This window comes from Dermacentor albipictus, chromosome 8 (genome assembly GCF_038994185.2).
Source record: "Dermacentor albipictus isolate Rhodes 1998 colony chromosome 8, USDA_Dalb.pri_finalv2, whole genome shotgun sequence".
Classification (NCBI taxonomy): domain Eukaryota; kingdom Metazoa; phylum Arthropoda; class Arachnida; order Ixodida; family Ixodidae; genus Dermacentor; species Dermacentor albipictus.
Window position 1 is genome coordinate 99,317,349 of NC_091828.1, and position 21,405 is coordinate 99,338,753.

The 21,405-nt window shown below is 51.5% G+C and overlaps 1 protein-coding gene and 1 non-coding gene across 2 annotated transcripts; both read left to right on the forward strand.

Annotated features, from left to right (window-relative positions):
• The first annotated feature begins 13,712 nt into the window (after positions 1-13,712).
• Positions 13,713-13,816, forward strand: LOC139049330 (U6 spliceosomal RNA). The gene has a single exon (XR_011508191.1). It is a non-coding gene; the product is annotated as a U6 spliceosomal RNA (small nuclear RNA).
• A 5,468-nt stretch (positions 13,817-19,284) lies between these two features.
• LOC139049293 (uncharacterized) lies at positions 19,285-20,907 on the forward strand. Its single transcript, XM_070524671.1, has one exon. The coding sequence runs from the start codon at positions 19,285-19,287 to the stop codon at positions 20,905-20,907; it is 1,623 nt and encodes a 540-aa protein (XP_070380772.1).
• Positions 20,908-21,405: the final 498 nt, after the last annotated feature.

The following is a 21,405-nucleotide window of genomic DNA, read 5'->3' on the forward strand; positions in this document are numbered from 1 at the left end:
CTTGGTCTCGCGCTATGCACTAGCGCCACGCGCCATCTTCTACTTTGTTCACCGGCCGAACTCATGCGGAACCGTCATCATGGTACACGCTGCCCGCTCTGGCGAGCGCAGCGAACAGTTGTCCTCCACGAAGACTGAACAAAGCGATTCACGTGCGGTAGCGTGCAGGTGACGGCATGAAATGGTTAGTTAGGTCATATGGATAAGGCTTAACCCGTTCCATCGGGCTCTAGCCGTGACTGGTGCTGTATCTTGTTCAGAAAGTGCAGGTTAATCAAGTGGACCTACATACTACTGTAGTTCAACATGCATGCACGTCAGTCCACTGCTGCATGGTAAACCTATACGCACGTGAAGAATCTGGTCTAGCAATACAATGGTATCTTAGTGTGCGTCCGCACCAACCGTCTTGAAGCAAGCGACGGAGAAGCTTATACAGCCAGTGCTTCTGTTCAATGCTGAAACGTGGACTCCCCTTAGGTAAACGGCACACCCTACTTCGAATAGCATAGGTGGCCATGTTTCCAGTGTAGAGTGCACCTGACGATAGCTAAAGCGGTTCCTGTGTACCTAGTGGTGCGGGCTCTCGTCTTTTACTTTTTATTCAGTTTTATTTCGAACGTATAGATGTAACCGACATATAGACTGCTTGCGAAGTTTGACTTGCATGGTGTAACACTCGGTGTAATTATCACAGCTTATCCTTCACCTCTGCTGCCCGGACATTTATTCGTCCGACGATTGTAAAGCGTGCGGAGCCAGAGCGACGCTGCAGTACATGCTGTGGGCATGCACCGGTAGGGAGCAGCACGAGTCCCCCACGAACGGCGGCGTCGTGGCAGTCTCGAACCGAGGGGCGCGTTGGGAGGCCGCCCTGCACAGCCACGACCTCGGTGATCAACTGTGCGCCGTCCAGCACGCCGAGGAAGCCTCCCGTGTCCAAGGACTCGAGGCCGTCACCTCGGCTGAGGTGCTTATCGTCCCACCCCACTCAAATCGCCGGATATTTAGAATAGTGTTCGGTCACTCGCTGCTCGACCATATTCATGGACTAGAAGGGCCGGTGGCTGTTCGTCAATCAGCGTCCGCGTCATTGCCCATTGTCTGCTTTTATTCCACTGTCCCTTCTCGTCGTGCAATGACTCCAGTGCTTGACGCATCACGCCCGACGTCTAGCATTATTTTATCAAGAAATAATTCTTCGTCTTCGTACGAAATGGCTGGAGTGTTACGAGCAACGTTTTGAACAAGTTTCATATCTCTGTGTATTAATCTAAAACTTGGAAGAGCTGCTTTTTATACGGTTATGACGTTACACTCCTTCAAAGGCCACCACTGTCTCACGGCAATGTTAATGCAGTTTCGCCAGTTGACAACTTGACGATGCTTTCGAACTTGTCATATTTGTTGCCCAGGGCATGGCAGCGCTTTAAAAGCGTAAATAAAGACGTTTGTTGCAGCCGCAAGTTTGATTCTCTGTTTTACATGGCCGCGTCTGTCCGCCGTCGCAGTAGCGATGAACAAAAACACTTGCCTAACGCGCTCCAAGAGTTTGCTTTGGGCTGAACGGGTGATGTCTAAAAGGCATCTTTCGGTAACGCCGATTTCGAGACACCTTACATGCAAGCATGCACCACCACATTGTATGACAGCACAGCATTATACTCAGATTAGTCTGAGATAGCCAGCGGACCCTTACAAAAATGGTTATTGCATTTCTGGTTACGTCTTCACATGTTTTCGATGATGCGTCAGTGTTACCATAAGCTTAACAGCTAATGACTTTCAACATCAAGTCGGCAGCGGTCACTCAATACAGAATACACATCACGATTTTTTGGCAGCCAAACCTACGCAGATTTCACTATTTACTTCCGCGCGAGGCGCAGCGATGCCGCGCAAGAAACATTCCACTCTTTCAAGATGGAATGGCAGCGAAAACTGACGACAGTCAAAGCTCTCAAACGAAAAGCAGTGCTTTCGCTGCCATTCCATCTTTGCATATTGGAATGCGTTTCATTTTCTGCATTGCAAGTCTGGCGTCGTTCCTCGTTCGGAGGTGCCTGGGCTCGCGATTGTTGCTTTCATTCAGCATCGTGGGAACTTTCTTCGTCGGTGGTTGCTTCGTGCCGGCACCGTGTACATTCTCGTTTCTGCTCCCTCCGGCGCTCCTCGTACGCATGTTGTTCTTCGGGTGTACCAACTATACGTGTCCCTCCCATCAATAGCGCAGCTCTTTTTTGTCGCGATATTTCTCATGCTTATATACTGCGATAACTTAGACGTCAAACTATTGTTTACGGCGTTCGTTCTAATCTGTTCCGCATATTGACATTTCCGCCGCCGCACTGCACCCGTGTGGGTTTCTTAAATATTGCTCTCCGTTTCCGTTGCTGGAAGCCGAAAAAACTACGGAACGTTAGTAATATACAGCTTTCACTGTAAAAACATTGCGCAACCCATCTCAAAGAACGCCGACGTTAATGTGATTAGCACCAAGGCAAAAAAATGGCAGTGGCTTAGCTCGGCTATGCCAGGATATAAGTAGCGAAATCTGAAGCATAGCATGGTTAGCCTTGGTTAATATTGATTGCAAGTCCAGGTTAGTCTGGTTGTATAGCTATGTTGCGGCGTTTAGCCAGTCGTTCGATACGCTATTCGTCTGTTTCCTAGGCGATTCGTTTCCTCGTAATTCATCTCGTTCCGATGTCGATTCCAAGCCTCCTCCTGCTTATCAGAATTGTCGCCGTCCATACTGCCGCCTCAACTGTGGTTGCGGCGCACGCGAGCTCTCCTTTTCAGTCCTCCGACATGTTATAAGGCATGCGACGCAGCTGGCGAAGTGAGCGGAGGCGAACGCAACGACGAGGAACGCGTTGTGACGTCGTGTATCTCCTCGGAGCTCCGCCACTGCGAAATCGCAAGTTCGAGGCCAGTAAAACTATCGCTTTAAAAATTTGGAGGTCGCTTAAGCTTCGCCTTTAAGAGTGGAACGCGACAACATTCAAAGATCCCTCACTGCTTCTCACGCTTTCCGGCAACTGCAGCGTGTGTAACCGTAATGTTTACCGGGAAACGCTCGCGGCGAACGTTATGCACGAAGGCGGGCCTAAGCGGGCTTTCTGGTCGAAACGCGGCCTCTTTTGCATGGACCGCGATGCGGCGGAGGCGAGCGCCAGCTGGAAGTCTTTCAAGTAGGGTGCCTCGATGCCAGCGCTCCACCCTAGTTTCAAGGAAGCGGGCGCACCACTCCGTGGGCTCCGAGATACTTACGCGCCGGCATGCGCAAATGGCGGACGCTGTCTCCGGTCTGTGCAATATAGAAACGCTGAAAAGGGGTTTGAGTTCTCAGGCAACACAATTGTTTTCTGGTATATTCAAATTACAATCCGGGAGCTATCGTGTGTGCAGGTTGTGTGTAAGGCGTAGCTTGCAATTTTTGCACGTAATTTAACGTGAGAAATTCAACTAGTTCAGTGAAATCCTTGCGTCACATGAACGGTCTTGGTATGTGTGGTTCGAAAATCTTTTTGCCGGAGCGTCGTACGACGCCGGATAACGGAATACCTATATAAACTCAGAGAAGGGAAACAGTACCTTCCACAGAGCAACGAAAATAAGATTAGTGGTGGCGTTGTGAACTAAAGTATGCGACCGAGAGATGGCACTGGCAAGATCAGAACTATTATCATCATTATTACGTGCTGAGCAATATGGCCGGTGCGGCAGCGGCTAGTGGTGCTCATCGCACTGCTCGCTTGCTGGTTTTCGGTGTTTTGTTACAGCTTTCCGGGCAGTATTTGTGTGTACGGTACTGTAACATGATACAGATATCTTTATTATGTAGCTATGTGACCAAAAAGCCTCAACTGGCAAAAAAAAAACACTTGAAACAAGTACGCTTACATTGTTTATCCTCAATTGTGAATGAAGCCGTACATGCTCAGTTTTCGTACAGGTCAGATGGACTCAGTGCTATCGGTCACTAAGCTTACAAACTACAGAAACACAGATAGCCATCTATTTAATGGAACTGAAAGCTAAAATCGAGCACAGCTTTCTCGAGTTTGGCATGCCGGTACGGCAAGGAGAGCGATACTTCAGACAACAATATTTATGCTGGGCTACCCACGCACTTGTAGTTACGTAAAGGGCTGCTTGACGTGTTTCATACCATACGTATAGTGTCTGCGTTCGACGATTTCGGGCAGATTTAAAAAAAACATGATCGGCAAAGATATACTGTCAGCGAGATAAGCTCTAGCTGCAATGCCCCATTGTTTTGACAAGACATCTGTGATAGGCACAAAGTGTAGGGGGAAAGTAACGTTGAGCTAATTTTACAGGACATATTGTCTGCTTGATACTTATGCTGCACATTTAGTGTTCAGATGCAGCAGTAAAGGCTTTGAGACAAATGGAGTACTCGTAAGAAAACAAGGAATGTTACGGAGACAACAGTTTTTACAAGGACTTCTGCAACAATTGTGTGAATAAACAAGGAAACTAAATAAACATATAAGTATGCTCACATATCTTTGGAAAATCACACTATCCTTGGCATTTATTCAACTAGCTAACTGCCGTAATGTCGCCAGTCTTTCGCTATTTCATAAAATTTTATCACACCACAATTCACGGCGACTTCATACTGCGGCCTCAGTGCATATCAAAATGCGTCGATCATCGCAGTAAGGAAGGAGTTGGTTCATGTTACACGAAGTCTTTCAATCATTATCCCACGTACATTTCAGAAATGGAACTACCTTCCCTCAAGTATTGTAGCCATCACCGATAACAAACTTTTTCTGAAAACATTATCTAAAATTGTATAATCAGAAGAATTATTAAATTACCAGAACTCACCGCAATTGTTTGTTTGCTTTACCACTTTGTAACCACTCCCCTGTCTAATTCCATATGTCCCTAAGCGTACATTAAATAATAAAATGAACAGTAGCTGCCAGTTTCAGTAATCATGAAGTATCACTTCCTCAAGATTGCATTGAGCACGTTTGAGCGTTTTAAAATTTTTTGCATTTTCATGTAACAAATTATTGTTGTGAGCGAGCGTGTGATACTTGGTAGTAACGCCCATCAAGCTGATTTTCAAGAGCAAATGACGGAGTTTGTGCATTATCAAGTAGGAGCTTGCTATAATGTTTCTGTTCTGGTCGCCATGGCTATAATGACTAGAAAGGAAACAGCTTGGTGCTCAACATGTTACTTCTCCATTTGTCATTAAACTCTCTTAAAAGCAAGTAAGCTTGTCCGCAAAATTTTAGCATTCCAGCTCGGTACAATACAAAAATGTAGGCTATTGCTTTCCTAATAGGGCCCACGCCCCTGTATCTGGTAAACTTGCAAACATTTCATGGTGAGGCACATTCTAGACTAAATTATTCCACAGAAGTTTCAGAATTGCAGCTCGCAGAAAGATGTCATGGAACTTAATTTCACGGCGCATGGCTTTTATCTGAATCTTCTCACACCAAAATAAATATTAAAAGTGCAAAGCAGTATCAGTGTAGAAACCTGAGCATAATATCATTTTACTGGCGCGGTTGCTTTTGTTGAAAAGAAATTAAGAAATTTTATCTAGGGACTTTAGGAGTTCAGGCACAATGCTAAGCCTAGCTATCACAGTCAGTGCTCATCGCCCTTCACGCCAAAACTGCCACTTTTTTTTTACAGCGGAGCTGTATGCGTCTAATTTCCCATAGATTTTTCAATGTCCATGTCTCAAATCTCCTGCGCCCTCTATGAGGTGGCAATGCAAACTAGTAAAGCACGTGTTGACACCCGGTGTAGCAGGAGGAAAGCTAGGAAATGGCCGGCGAGTAACAGCGGAGATCGTGCCCAAGAGGCTGCTAGTAAGCAGCTGACTCGACACAAAGGCGGGTGTCGCAAAGCGGAGAATGCGACACAGTTACAGCGCCAGTAAATGGGACGAGCACAAGGGCACGTATGCGAACCCAGGAAGCACGCAGTTAACTAGTAGACGGCTACCTTCCAGCTTCATCTAGCTAAGGCCATGGCTAGGGGTCGTCTTTTGTAAGCTGTGCTCTAGACCTAGACCTCTACAAGCCAGCTGGTAGCTCAGCTAAGGCTTTCTCCACTTATGGCTAGTAGCCACATTGGGAAGCACTGCTGTAGCTGCGGTGTAGACATTCAATGCCCAGGCTTGTTTCAGCTTCAGGCGATATAGTTAGGTCTACTTACTATGTTTATGATCCTGGCAGATGGAATTCTTTTTTCACATGCGACTAAAAAAGCGCAAGAAAGGCAACAACAACAGTACAGTTTTGACTTTGAAACTGTGGTTAGTGCCTTTCTCGTGCCAAGTTAATTCCCAACCAAATGAGCTGTTATAAAGCTCTTGATTTCATGGCACTGCAATATTGCACAAATATCAAATTGATAATCATTTAAAGAAGTAATACATGCAACAAAATACTTTTTGTCAATACAAAGCACCAGTACGGATATATAATTATAATAGAGAAGGGGCCCAGAAGGAAGAGAGAAGAGCGGCAACTTGTGGTAAGTAACACAGTGTCACAGTGCACATATACAAGACACGGCCCGTTCCGGCAACTCTGTGGTCCAGCTGCGGTGCGAAAAAATATATATGGTTCCAAAGAGAATATATGCGTGGGATTCGCAAAGCAGGTGCGCCCCCGGGCTTAGGTTTGGGGAGCCGAGTTAAGGAGCCTCCCTGTGGTCCAGTTTTTGAACGTTTAACCGACAACTGACGTAACGTCAGCAGTTTCACTCAGTTTCACTCAGGTCACTCAGTTTCCTCCATCCTGCCACTCATGTGGTCATTCTGAGTGGCCTATTGCCCCTTCTGGTAATCCGCACGAGCTGACGTGATGTCAGCTGTCGCTTAAACGCTCAAAGACTGGACGGCGACAGCTGAAATTGTTGGCGTGGCTTGCGGTAGCTGCAGCTTTCGATTCCTTTATGACTGATCGCGCCAGTTCTCTTAGCGCTTCCGTGTTACTGCCTGGGCCTGCGGACAGAAGTTCGGCTGGCGCGATGCTTACATTACAATTGTAGTGGTGGGCACTATGCTGCAGCGCCTTCTCTATGCTCGTCTCTCCGGCGTGAAACTCGGCAAAACTGTGTGGTGGGTTGCGGTCGAATCCTGCAAACGCCAGGTGACGTAATTTCTTCTCTTCGGTCATGTTTGGACCAGCGCGCTTCAAGAGGCGGGACATGTCCTCGATACACACGCCGACAGCCTTCTCGTCAGCGAGCTGGTTTCTAGCTTGTAGAGCGTGCTCTGCCTTCTCTCGCCGATCGGTGCTGGCATACGTGGCAAGCAAATGTCGCCGAAATTCTTCCCTTGAAGATAGCGCCGCTTCGTGGTTCACGTACCATGTCCTCGCTGACTCTTCTAACTCGAATTACACGTTGCGAAGCTTCCGTGTCTCGACCCAGCCGTCGAAACCTGCGACTCGCTCGAAGTGTTCTAACCGGTCTTCCACATCTTCGAGCGTGGCACCTGGAAGGACTCGGGCGTGCATCGTGGGTACACGACGAGCTGGGACGATGCCACCGCGATGGTCATGGTTGCACCGTCGCTGCAGTAACCGTTGTCTGCACTGCTGCAGCAACAGCAAGCGGTCGGAACACGGGCGGGTCTCCTCGGCGAGGCGGCGGCTTGCGCGCTGGTGTAGTGGATTCCGTTCTGTGGATTCCTATCGCTAAGGGTCGGGGCTCCGCTCTCTCTCACGAACCCGGGACTTCCAGTCATCCCCCCACTTCCACCAGGAAAACAATACTCTTCAATGAAGTACACTAGGCAAACTGGTCTATTGCGGGCGAACTTGTACCCTCGAGACTAAAGCATCCACACAACTTACAAGAGTTGACGGGAGCCTATTGAACGGTTAACCACGTTTCCACACCGAACACACTTTCACGCGCCCCGAAGACCAGGAGTCTTCTCCTGGTCTTCGGGGGGGCAGCCAGGAACCAGGGGGCTCCTGGTCCCGAAGACCAGGAGCCCCCTGGCCATGGACGGGGGGTACTCGGAAGCTGCCGTGTGCGACTGCACGAGAGACACTCGCTGTCTCGCCATGCGCGAGGCGTTGATGGTGCTCTTCTAATGGCGATGCGATGAGCAATGCCTAGAGGCCTTAGCAAATGAGGCGCTTGGAAGCGTACCTCACTAGAGTGCTCGTAACTGGCATGCGGAGAGCTCACTGCGGCAATATGTGTCCGCTTGAAATCGGGAATCGGACGGAAACCTGTCTGGCCGGTAACATACGTGACAACAATTAAGAACGGACACCGACCACGAAAGTTTATAAAAGACGTTTCGGCTCCCGCACGGGAAGCCTTCATCGCGATAAAGTTGAAGGCGGCCGTGGTCCGAATACGTTCGCTTTAAGAAGTGACGCAAGTATTTTTTTTTCCTTGAGTCCAGACCACCAAGCACACGGTTAATCGCCATGACGCCAGCTTACCCCACGTGTACGCACGTTGCTTACGTCACATCTTAAAGCGCGCTGTAGCGTTATCAATATCTCGCCTTCCAGAAGAAACTACAATTCCTTTTCCTTCTTTTTCCTTTTATTTATTTTTTTCGCCCTCGGAATTGTCACAGTTCTTATGCGCAGAACACGTATTTTCGAGTCGATACATCAACGGCGTGCTCAAAATTTCGCCATCGCGAAAACCAACCGAGAAAACGATACACATTATCACTTCCATATCCTCCCCCGACATTGTCGACGTATTAGAGGTCTCGTCACTTATGCGTGTTATGATTGGTTGAATATTAGGCTACGCACAACGGGTGTGTGATAAGCAGCCGGCATTCGAGTGACCGTCACAGACACCTGTCCCCACGAGAGACGGTGGCCGCATTGGCCACGTCGGCACCGCGGCCATCACTTCTACAGCTCTGCCTGGAACGAGGATTCCCTATGGAGACCGAGTTCGTTTCTGCCGAGCTGCTTCATCTGAACTGCACGCGAGGCCATAACCGCGTCTGTCAGCTGCTGCGACACCTGACAGCCTGCAACGAAGTCCTGTGGCACGCGGGTCTTCAGCTCACAGAAGACAAGAGAGACGAGCTCGGAGAAGTGAGCGTCGTGACTGTGCCAAGCATTCGCCGCCGATTACCGAGCCACAACGAGCCGTTGGCCATCTTCCTCTTGTGCCGCCTGATCGCTAAGCACCGGTGCATTGTGTCTGCAGAGCTGCACTACTCAGTAGCAAACGCAGGTCCGCTGGACGCAGTCCTGGCGTCTTCGTCGAGTCTGAGAAGACTCAGAGTCTCCGGAATTGTGAGAGACGAGCCGGCAATCCACAACCCGTGCACCGACAGATTCTGGTCCTTGCACTACGCTGGCGAATTCGCGTTCCAGCACGTCGGCGGCCATTGCGGTGAGAGAATGACGATCCCCAATTGCCTGCTCAAGCGAGATGGTGCCGCACTCACGTCGTTGGACGTGGCGGCAACGAGAATGAGCCGTCCCACGGCCGGGAAGCTCATCGATGCGCTCATCGATAACAGCACGATCACGGAACTCGCCGTCGGAGCCTGCGTCTTTTCGTGTGGCCCCCGGAACCGACCGTCAGAGCGGTTTGTGCAGTATCTGACCAAGAAAGACGCGACGCTTCGTAAACTCACTCTGAGCGCGGTCTACTTCGATACCGCACCAGGATGGCCCATCCTCGTGCAGGCCATCTCCGCAATGGCAACGCTGCACGAGTTCGCGGCAGAGTTTTATGTCGGAAGCCGAGACTGTGGGCTCTTCACGAGAGTGATTGCCGAGAGTCGTAGTCTCCGCACGTTGAGCCTGCGATTCACGGGCTTCGGCGATGGACTGATTAATCACGACCCACTTGAACGCGAGCGCGCGGTCAGTGCTCGTGCTTGGGCATCGGCGTTGCAGAGAAACACAACTCTGGAGGAGCTGGTCCTGGACATCTTGTGGTTCACTACCGAAACTGCTGCATCTTACTGCGATCACTGACGCGCAACCGCTCCATCCTGAAATTGACCTTGCACAGTCTTCCCCACGACGGGGGCCTGTGCGATGTCTGCGGCACGATACGGGAGTGCGGACGCGCCCACAGAGTCTGCATCGGCGACCATCGCGTTGGACCTCGAGATCTTCCGAAGCTTTCGGACTGTCGCGAAGTGACGGCCGTCGTTCTTAGTGACGGATACCTTCGCGGCAGGAGTGACCTCCGAAGCGCCTTGGATGTCTTGGGTACTTGCAGCCACGTCACATCGCTTAGCGTATTTCTCCACTTCTTCCTCGACAGCGTTTATGAGTCACTTTCCACTTACATAAGAAACGCGCCCGCGTTGAGAGCAATTGAGATCAGTGTCTGGATGGAGGAAGTTGGCGACGACGAGTCTCTACGTGATTCTATGTATGACTTGTGCGACGCCTTCTCTTCGAACCTCGGCATCGCCAAGATCGTGCTGGAGTCAATGGTGGAGTTGGACGATGATGTCTACCCGGTGCTCGCCCGTGCCGCCACGAATCCCCGTCTTCACGAGCTCTCTTTCAAGGTCTTCGGCGAAATCTTCTGCGTGGCCTTCCTGGGACGTCTAATGCCCTGTCTGGCCCAGAGGTACAACCTGCTTCGCCTCGAAATAAACGATTGCCCACCTGTCAACGCCGAGATGTTCGTTGCCCAAGACATCGTGCGACGTAACTGCAGTCTCGTGGAACGAGCGACCAGATTCGTGTTGGGAGACCACGACCCCTACTGCGCGCGGGCCTTCGTGATCCTCTCGGAGCACCCGGTACTCGTTGACAACGTTCGAGCCAGGGCGTCTCTAGGAGGGGAGGCCGAAGCTGGGGCCATGGTCAGTGGCGCCCGGCAGTGTCTGGCCCATAGCGACGTCCACGAGTACATGCGCGTGACCGGCGTGGTCAAGAAACGCGTCGAGTGCAATGCACGGCACGACGGCGGCATGCAGTTGGACCAATTGAACTACGACTGCTGGATTCACATTCGCCGGTACCTGAAGGTAGCCGACGTATTGGAACCCTGAAGGGAGTTCGCCAAGCCATTCTTTGTGTACCACGTTCGCCGAACGATCGTTTCGTCGTCTGCTCCCCGATGACCCCAATGCTGGCGTTCATGGAGCCTTCACAGAGCCCCATAATGAGCGGTCGACATACTATTGTGCTTTAATTATGCCTCGAATGGTTACACTTCCTGATGCAATGTGTCGTGCCCTCGCCAGAGGGACTTGTGTGTAGCAAACGGTACCAATCGGAACTCGCTCCCGCGTTGACTTATATCGTGGGCGACAAATGTGTCCAGAGATGAGTTTGAGGCGAAGTGTGATTTCAGGACGTGGAATGCACGCCGCCATTGTTTGTTCGAGCCATCCCGTTTCATTTTTCGGTATTCAGTATCATTATAGACATTTTAATCTTCTCATTTTACAGCTTTCTTAGGACTCGAGTCGCAGGCTGTGGCTCGACACCATGGGTCGTCCTTTACCGTTTGCTCTTGAAGCTTATTTTCAATCCGTCCTTCTGAAGAGAGAGAGGGAGCATTATTTGCGACGTCTCGTATAAGTTCACTATCTATGTACTCACCGGATGCGACTTGATACAGACAGATACAGATTTTAATGTCTTATTACTAACTTTCATCTGCCGCATCGGCGGCCTCCGGACAAGGCGATATGTCCAGCTGCAAATAATGACACATGGTGAAAGCAAGCCTATACAAGTTGTAATAAAAGTTGTTCTTTTTTTTAACAATCGCTAGTCTGAACTTTTGAGTGTTCCAGTAGACTGCTGATTGGTTGCTTGCCATCGGCGTCTGTTGAAGAATCATTGAGTCTGCCTCCTAAATGTAAAATCCCGACATTGCTGCGAGGCAATCGCATCAAAAACACGCAGCTTTGCATATGCACGTTTCCTTCGCACATATAGTGGTTCGCATCATCATGTGCAGGTTTGTACCGACGTAGGTATGCAGGATTGCCAGCATTATTGAAAACTTGGATTGGACATTACTTGAGGACAATTGACTCTTGTTGAGACTGCCGGATACGCGAGGAATTAGCATGCTCATGTGGATAAACAAAAACTAAATCTTCAGCAGCAGACGAAACTTGAGATCAAAGGCTGGGGGAATGTCGATTGCCGTTGCCCAGTGGCGTGCATGTCGGTAGGCAAAATATTGGACGACATAACGGAAACTAGTTTTAATGACGAAACTATTGACGATGGGACAGCGATACTTCGGACAAGTGTCAATATTTGCTTGCCACAAATTTCACACGGTTTCTTTTATACCTTGTTCATAACTATGTTCACTAAAATTATCTACATGCTCAACAGTTCTGTGCATTCGGCTCGTATATCTGCTGTACGCTCGTATCAGCTGATGTGCCTTGATGCTGACCAATGCTAGCACAACAAAAGCCTTTACTCAGTTTTTCAGAATTATGATGTGGCCATTTGTTATTCGCCATCTGAGTGACGCCCCTCATACAGAACAGCTTAGCCAGCATAAATATCGGTAAATAGAAGAGAGTGTTCGACCGTAAAAGAGGAAATCTTGCTGACTCCACCGTTACTGTCTACACCGCAAGCTCACTCCTGAACCTTGGTCGGCACTGTCGAAAAGTAGGAAATAGGATAGAAAAGATGATGCTAAAAGAAGAGTGTGCTCGTTAATATAGGAACTCGCGTCACATTAAGGGTTGCACCGTGCAGTGAACCACACGGCCAGCCGGGTCCCGCAGGTCGAATGGAAGAATGTGCGTCCGTGACTGGTAGATGACGTCCAGCTTTCCTGCGCACCGAAAGCGTTACCGTCGACTGGGACACTTCAATCGGGTTCGCAATGACCATCGGGCTTTCTTTTGGAGTTAACACTCGTGTTGACGATGCAAACGTGTTTATTAACAGCGAAAGGGAGTAGGGGAGGCAGTCCGGGCTCCTTATATGTAGTCTTCGGCGAAAGTTGGTGCCCATGGGATCATTGCCAGGCGGACCTCAAAGGCACCGTCGCGAAGGGCGCCTTCACACTGCTCTGGGACGCAGTGGGCAAGAAGGTAGCGTAGCGTATGTGGAGTCGGTACTTGTAGTGGTTGCAGAATGCACCGTAACGGTGAATTCTACCGTCGTTGTGCTCCGGTTGCATGTTGCGGGGCGCGGGGACGTACCCGAAGCTTACCATGGAAGTTAGTGTGGCGGTGAAGATAAAGTTGATAAGTGTAGGATCGGGTCCACTAAGGTTTGTAAAAGGCTTATATGGGTCGGATGAAGTTTCATAATATTTAGAATGACACACCGGGGTGCGTGGACATGAGCAAGTGGCATAATGCTTACGCACAGTTTAGACAACTCCCAGAGTAGTTTCTGCGTGGAATTCTGGCACCACGCTTTGAATTTACGCGGCATGTGTGTTAACTCGAGTGATGCCCACGAGAGGGCGGGACAAACAGAGCCACCGAAATCGGAAGCCGGCGCAGTTCCCTCGTTGTACAGGTAACAAATATGGTATACAAATCCTGTTCGTTGAAATGAACTGTCGTCAGTATAGCAGTTGGTTGCTAAGAATCCCAATACCTGTAAAACATGGCACTTTCTATGATTTATTTCCCATCAGGGCCTCAAATCTTACGATATTAAAGAACTCTCGCTGCCGCTTTGGTACCACCGAAATCATAGCGATATATATAGTTGAACGAAAGATTAGCAAGTGCGCTTCCAAAGTGCATATACTAAAAATTGGAACGATACAAAGAAGATTTGCATGACCCCTGCGCAAAGATGACAAGCAAAACCGTGAAGCGGTCCACATTTTTGTTATTGCGATAGCAATTACAATGACACTCCAGGCATATATCTCCCGTCGCCGTCGCCATGAAGTTCCGTATGAGTGAAAGCATGTGAGGGTGAGCGGGCGAGAGCGGTTCAATCCAACACCACCTAGATAGCACATGGCCTTTTCACTCGGATCCATGACGTCATGCTACCTAGCCCGACTGCCATAGAGTCTAATGGAGACGCTTGCGACTAGGCAACAGTGATTTTGATGTCGCCGCTTTCAATACGCCAGCCTTGTCAATGGAAATTTGGGGCCAGGAAGCGTGACGTCATGGATCGGAGTAAACAGGCCATGTGTTATCTAGGTGGTGTGGTTCAATCTCGCATGCGGAGAGCGAGGAACGAGGCCCAGATGCGTGCCTTCTCCTGTAGCATGCGAGGCGGGGTGGAAGGGCGTTCTTCTACGGCGGCTGTTACCCTGCCTCGACGCCGTAGTGGACGCCTTTGGAGGACGCCATGGGGACGCATTGCCGGTGCTCGTATGTCTTGAAAGCAATCTGCAACGTGTCTAAAGAACGCGCCCGTGTGGGACTCCATCTTCAAACGGATCCACGATGTTTGCAGAGTGCGCGTCGTACCGGTAGCTTTGCATGCGCTGTGTTTAAGACGTTTCGTTCGCATTGGAGCGACACTTCTACGAAAGTCAATTGCCTCGCGACTACTGCGACGATTCCAAGCTCTAGCGTTTTCACGGACAATTTCCACTGTCATCAAGTGATGTGTGTTCATGTTTACCTGTGACCCGCCGTGGTTGCTCAGTGGCTATGGTGTTGGGCTGCTCAGCACGAGGTAGCACCCGACCTCTCGTTCGTCAGGAACGTTGAGGACGTGGGCTGGGAGAACACCGCCATGGAGTTCGGCAGCGACCACTACATTCTCGAGACCAACTTCAAGGTGTCTCGGAGTAGGATCAAGGAATTCACGTTCATCGATTGGGACCGCTTTCGCAAGATTCGCGAAGAACCCGGCAAAGACAGGGCACCCGCCACCCTCGAAGAATGGTGCGAAGGCGTCCGGAACGACGCTTCCGCGGCTACCAAGAAAGTAGAAACCGATCTCGACGTCGAGCGGATGGACAGCAGACTTGCCCACCTGATCGAGGCCAAAAACGCCCTGCTCCGCCGATGGAAGGGCCAAAGGCTCAATCGCAGACTCCGAAAAAAGATCTCAGAGCTCAACAAGGTCATCGATGAACACTGCAAGGCGCTATGCCAGCAGCAGTGGGACGAGCTCTGCGAATCCGTCGACGGACAGATGCGCAACCGCAAATCCTGGGGTATGCTGAAGCACCTTCTCGACGAAAGCGGTTCAAAGTCAAATCAGCGGCATACGTTGGCCCGGGCCCTTCACGAAGCCACCAGGTCTCACACGGTTGATGAGCTCGTCTCAAAACTCGTATAGAAGTACTTGCCCGTCTGTCGCGATGGAGATCCAGTGACCCAACTCCCGGACTACCGAGGCCCTCCACGCCCCGAGCTCGACGAAGACTTCTCCGTTGCCGAGGTCAGACAGGCCATCTTCGCACTCAACCGCAAGTCTGCGCCTGGTCCAGACGGAGTCACCAACAGAATGTTGAGAAACCTAGAGGACACGTCGATCGTCTTCCTGACCGACAAAATCAACGAGTGCTGGAATAGCGGCGTTGTTCCTGCAGAGTGGAAGATGGCCTGTACGGTGCTCATTCCCAAGCCCGGCAAGGCCCCGAACACCGAGAACCTCAGGCCGATTTCTCTAACCTCCTGCGTCGGCAAGGTCATGGAGCGCGTCGTCCTCAACAGGGTCAACGGGTACCTCGAAGACAACGAGGTTTACACCTACAACATGATCGGCTTCCGCGCCGGACTCTCGACGCAGGATGCAATGAAGCTAATAAAGCATCAGATTGTGGATGGCCGTTCCAGAGACGTCAAGGCTTTGCTCGGTCTGGACCTCGAGAAAGCTTTCGACAACGTGCTCCACAGCTTCATCGTAAAGACCATTTCAGACCTGGGTCTCGGTTACAGATTCCATAGCTACGTCAGCTCTTTCCTAACGGACAGGAAGGCCAAGCTTCGCATTGGGGACTTCCGCTCCAACGATGTGCCCCTCGGAGGGCGGGGCACTCCTCAGGGCGCCGTCATCTCGCCCACCCTGTTCAACATCTGTATGATTGGTCTTTCCGAGAGGTTGGCACGCGAAGAGGGCGTCAAGCACACCATATACGCCGACGACATCACCTTATGGTGCCCCGGCGGCTGCGAGGGCAGAGTCGAAGAATCCATGCAGGAGGCGATCGATGTGATCAAGGAGTATCTCCGCCCCACCGGACTTCGATGCTCCCCCGCCAAGTCGGAGCTTCTGCTTTACCGAAAAGAGAAGGGAGGAAGACCCAAAGATTGGAAGCCAGTTTCCGAAAGCAGCATCAGTCTTCGTACTTGTGACGGGGGGATGATACCCAGGGTCGACGTTATTCGGGTCCTCGGCATGTTTGTCGAATTCAACGGCGGGAACGGAACGGCTCTCCGCAAGATCATCGCAAAGACGGACAACGCTTTCCGCCTCGTTCGCAGAATAGCAAACCGGCACCGAGGAATGAAGGAAAACAATCTCCTCAGGCTTATCAATGCCTTCGTGCTATGTCACTTTACGTACACAATTTCTATGCACAACTGGCTCAGAGCGGAGCGAGACAAGCTCAACGCTCTCATCCGCAAAGTGGTCAAGATGGCTCTCGGGCTACCCATCAGGACCCATACCGAGGATCTCCTCAAGCTGGGGGTGCATAACACTGCCGAGGAGATTGCCGAGGCCCAAGAACGTGCGCAACTCACTCGCCTGAGCACCACAGCGGCAGGTAAACACATCCTCGAAGAGTTGGGTTACCACCCTGCGGGATTCCCGATGGTCAGTACCCCGATCCCTAGGTGCATTCGAGACAAGTTCGAAGTGGCCCCTGTGCCCCGAAACGTCCATCCCGTCCATAACGAGGGCAGACGCAAGGCCAGAGCAGCAGCCATCCTCAAACAGATAAAGCAACGAGACATTAGAGCAAGCTTCGTCGACGCCGCGGAGTACAGCGATGGGAAGACCTTTGCCATCGTTGTGGTCAACTCCAGCGGCAAGATTTCTAATTGCGCCCCCATTCGCACTTCAGACCCCGGAGTCGCCGAGCAAGCCGCCATCGCCCGCGCCCTGCTAGACAGTCGTGGGTCCGAGATATATAGCGATTCCAAAACGGCAGTTAGGGCTTTTCAGAAGGGTTGCATCGCCAAGCAAGCTGCTCGTCTTCTTAGCAACTCGAATCGATATGCTCTGACGCATCATTCAATCCACTGGTTTCCAGCTCACGTAGGGTCGGTCGAGGGTGCCCCCCAGAACCTGAATGAGTCTGCTCACGAGGCTGCGCGTGACCTCACCGACCGCGCTTCCTCTGCAAGAAGCACCGACTCCCCTCCTCCCTACGGCCACAGGGATGCTCCCGCTACTCATAACGAGATTATTAAATTCTTCTACAATACTAGAAGGGTCTTTCCACCCCCTCACCCCAGGTTGAATAGGGCGCAAGCCGTTTCTCTTAGGCTTCTGCAGACTAGTACGTATCCGTGTCTGTCCGTTCTCCACGAGGCTTACCCGGACGTGTATCGCGACGACGCCTGCCCCTCCTGCGGGCAGACCTCTACTCTAGCGCACATGCTGTGGGAGTGCGGGTCAACATACCCTAAGTTCATCAAGGAGGAGTGGGACTCGCTTCTGCGTAGCCCCGCTCTGGAACAGCAAATCCTGGCTGTCCGGCGTGCCCGCGACCGGGCCGGTGGGCTAGACCTGCCGGTCCCGACGTGGGACTAGCCGGGTGCGCGACGAGTTCGCGTCCTCGCCGGACCTACAATAAATGTTTCTTCACTCACTCACTCACTGAGCACGAGGTCGCGGGATCGAATTCCGGCCACGGCGGCCGCATTTCGATGGGGGCGAAATGCGAAAACACCTGTGTACTTAGATTTAGGTGTGCGTTAAAGAGCCCCAGGTGGTCGAAATTTTCGGAGTCCGGGACCCCCGTGGTTTCTGCAGCGGCCCGAGCCCGCGCCGTACATTACAGAGGGTTGTGGTGCCCTCTCGTTTGCTTCAATCACCGGCGCTTGCACTCGCCATCAATACGAACACGAATCGCGGTAGTCGAAGGTTTCGGATATCTCCCTGCCTTGTTCCCCGAATACGTCCATGCCATTTTTGAACCGCATGTGTCGAACGCATGGAGGGGGAGGACGTAGCCGAGCACGCGTGAAATTTTTCTACAACAAATTGCACATTTGTAGCCCTTGCGGAACTCCCGACGAACGCCGGTTTGAGCCGGATGAGTTATACCTACTGCGGCACGCTGAGCTCTCTCAGACACCGCCGTTCCTGCTCGGATGGAAAAATGTATGCTGCCCAGATATGCGCCTCTCTGAAGGCCCGCGCGCGAGGCTAAAGTTACCTCCGATTGCGTCATGCACGGGCCGACAGCACCACCATTATCGCATGCGACACTTGGGAAGGGCCGAGTAATGGCTTCACTCCTCTCTAGAAAGAGGGACATGGGTATAGTATGGTTGCGAAGCTAGACGCGAATATGCCACAGTTACCGTGTTTTCCACGCATGGGTTTCGGCAGGTTCGACCCCCGTTGAAGACGTTTCACGTCGAAACGCAATTACAGCCAGCTATATATCCTCCGTGTTATTGTGCCCTGGGGCGCATGCGATCGAGAAACGACTACGCGGCACGGTCATCTGCTGCGTGTGCAGGCTAATGAAGGCCCGCGCCAATCCCTGAAGCTCTGTGTTGTACGGGCAATGACATTTAACCCGCAATAGATATTTATCGACCAACGATGTTGCTGCGTGATAAGCTAAGTGCGGATGATACTTGTAGCAGGAAGCTATGCAGAACATAAAGACGCATTCGAAAAACGTACACGACCAATGATAACTATCCGATCGATCTCAACATGCCTCGCAGAAGTGCGCGCACGTTGTCCGCGAGAAAGTAAGAACATGAAAAAAAAACAGGCTAATAGATTCCAATCGCGTACTAAAAGATCCCTTCACATGTCCAAGTCCTTGCGCAGTTTCTTTCGCATTCAAAAGCTGACAAAAAGTATAGCACTAATGCGGGAGTAGCATTTATGCAAAACCGTAAGAAGAATTGCAAGAAGTTTCACGTAATTTGTAAACTTCTATATCACGCGTGTCTGCTGCGCATGCTCTAACACATACAGTTTATGAAACGAACATTCGAGCATCTTGCAGAGTTACGGTTTCGCAAGCATGGTGTTTCAGTTCGTTTGTTCTTTCCTCTTTTCAATTGACCAGTGTTCGCGGCAATATTTACAGCTAAGGTGTCGATCTATGGCTAGGATCTGGCGGATCAAGTTCCACTACGCTGGCGAATTCGCGTGCCAGCATGTCGGCGGCCATTGCGGTGAGAGAATGACGATCCCCAACTGCCTGCTCACGCGAGACGGTGCCGCACTCACGTCGTTGGACGTGGCGGCAACGACAATGAGCCGTCCCACGGCCGCGAAGCTCATCGATGCGCTCATCGATAACAGCACGATCACGGAACTCGCCGTCGGAGCCTGCGTCTTTTCGTGTGGTCCCCGGAACCGACCGTCAGAGCGGTTTGTGCAGTATCTGACCATGGAAGACGCGACGCTTCGTAAACTCACTCTGAGCGCGGTCTACTTCGATACCTCACCAGGATGGCCCATCCTCGTGCAGGCCATCTCCGCAATGACAACGCTGCACGAGTTCGCGGCAGAGTTTTATGTCGGAAGCCGAGACTGTGGGCTCTTCACGAGAGTGATTGCCGAGAGTCGTAGTCTCCGCACGTTGAGCCTGCGATTCACGGGCTTCGGCGATGGACTGATTAATCACCACCCACTAGAAGGCGCGCGCGCGGTCAATGCTCGCGCTTGGGCATCGGCGTTGCAGAGAAACACAACTCTGGAGGAACTGGTCCTGGACATCTTGTGGTCCACAACCGAAGACTGTTGCATCTTACTGCGAGCACTGAAGCACAACCGCTCCATCCAGAAATTGACCTTGCACAGTCTTCCCCATGACGGTGGCCTGCGGCAAGTCTGCGGCACGATACGGGAGTGCGGACTCGCCCACAGGGTCTGCATCAGCGACCATCGCGTTGGACCTCGAGATCTGGCGACGCTTTCGGACTGTCGCGAAGTGACGGCCGTCGTTCTTAGTTACGGATACCTTCGCGGCAGGAGTGACCTCCGAAGCGCCTTGGATGTCTTGGGTACTTGCAGCCACGTCACATCGCTTCGCGTATTTCTCGACTTTTTCCTCGACAGCGTTTATGAGTCACTTTCCACTTACATAAGAAACGCGCCCGCGTTGAGAGCAATTGAGATCAGTGTCTGGATGGCGGACGTCGGCAACGACGAGTCTCTACGTGATTCTATGTTTGACTTGTGCGACGCCTTCTCTTCGAATCTCGGCATCGCCAAGATCGTGCTGGAGTCAATGGTGCAGTTGCGCGATGATGTCTACCCGGTGCTCGCCCGTGCCGCCACGAATCCCCGTCTTCACGAGCTCTCTTTCAAGGTCTTCGGCGAAATCTTCGGCGTGGCCTTCCTGGGACGTCTAATGCCCCGTCTGGCCCAGAGGTACAACCTGCTTCGCCTCGAAATTAACGATTGCACACCTGTCAACGCCGAGATGTTCGCTGCCCAAGACATCGTGCGACGTAACCGCAGTCTCGTGGAACGAGCGACCAGATTCGTGTTGGGAGACCACGACCCCTACTGCGCGCGGGCCTTCGTGATCCTCTCCGAGCACCCGGTACTCGTTGACAACGTTCGAGCCAGGGCGTCTCTAGGAGGGGAGGCCGAAGCTGCGGCCATGGTCAGTGGCGCCCGGCAGTGTCTGGCCCATAGCGACGTCCACGAGTACATGCGCGTGACCGGCGTGGTCAAGGAACGCGTCGAGTGCAATGCACGGCACGACGGCGGCATGCAGCTGGACCAGTTGAACTACGACTGCTGGATTCACATTCGCCGGTACCTGAAGGTAGCCGACGTATTGGAACCCTGAAGGGAGTTCGCCAAGTCATTCTTTGTGTAGCACCTTCGCCGAACGATCGTTTTGGAGTCTGCTCCCCGATGACCCCAATGCTGGCATTCATGGAGCCTTCACAAAGCCCCATAACGAGCGGTCGACATACTATTGTGCATTAATTATGCCTCGAATGGTTACACTTCTTGATGCAATGTGTCGTGCCCTCGCCAGAGGGATTTGTGTGTAGCAAACGGTACCAATCGGAACTCGCTCCCGTGTTGACTTATATCGTAGGCGACAAATGTGTCCGGAGATGAGTTTGAGGTGAAGTTTGGTTTCGGGATGTGGAATGCACGCGGCCATTGTTTGTTCCAGCCATCCCATTTCATTTTTCGGTATTCTGTATCATCATAGACATTTTAGTCTTCTCATTTTACAGCTTTCTTAGGACTCGAGTCGCAGGCTGTGGCTTGATACACATGCATGGGTCGTCCTTTACCGTTTGCTCTTTAAGCTTATTTTCAATCCGTCCTT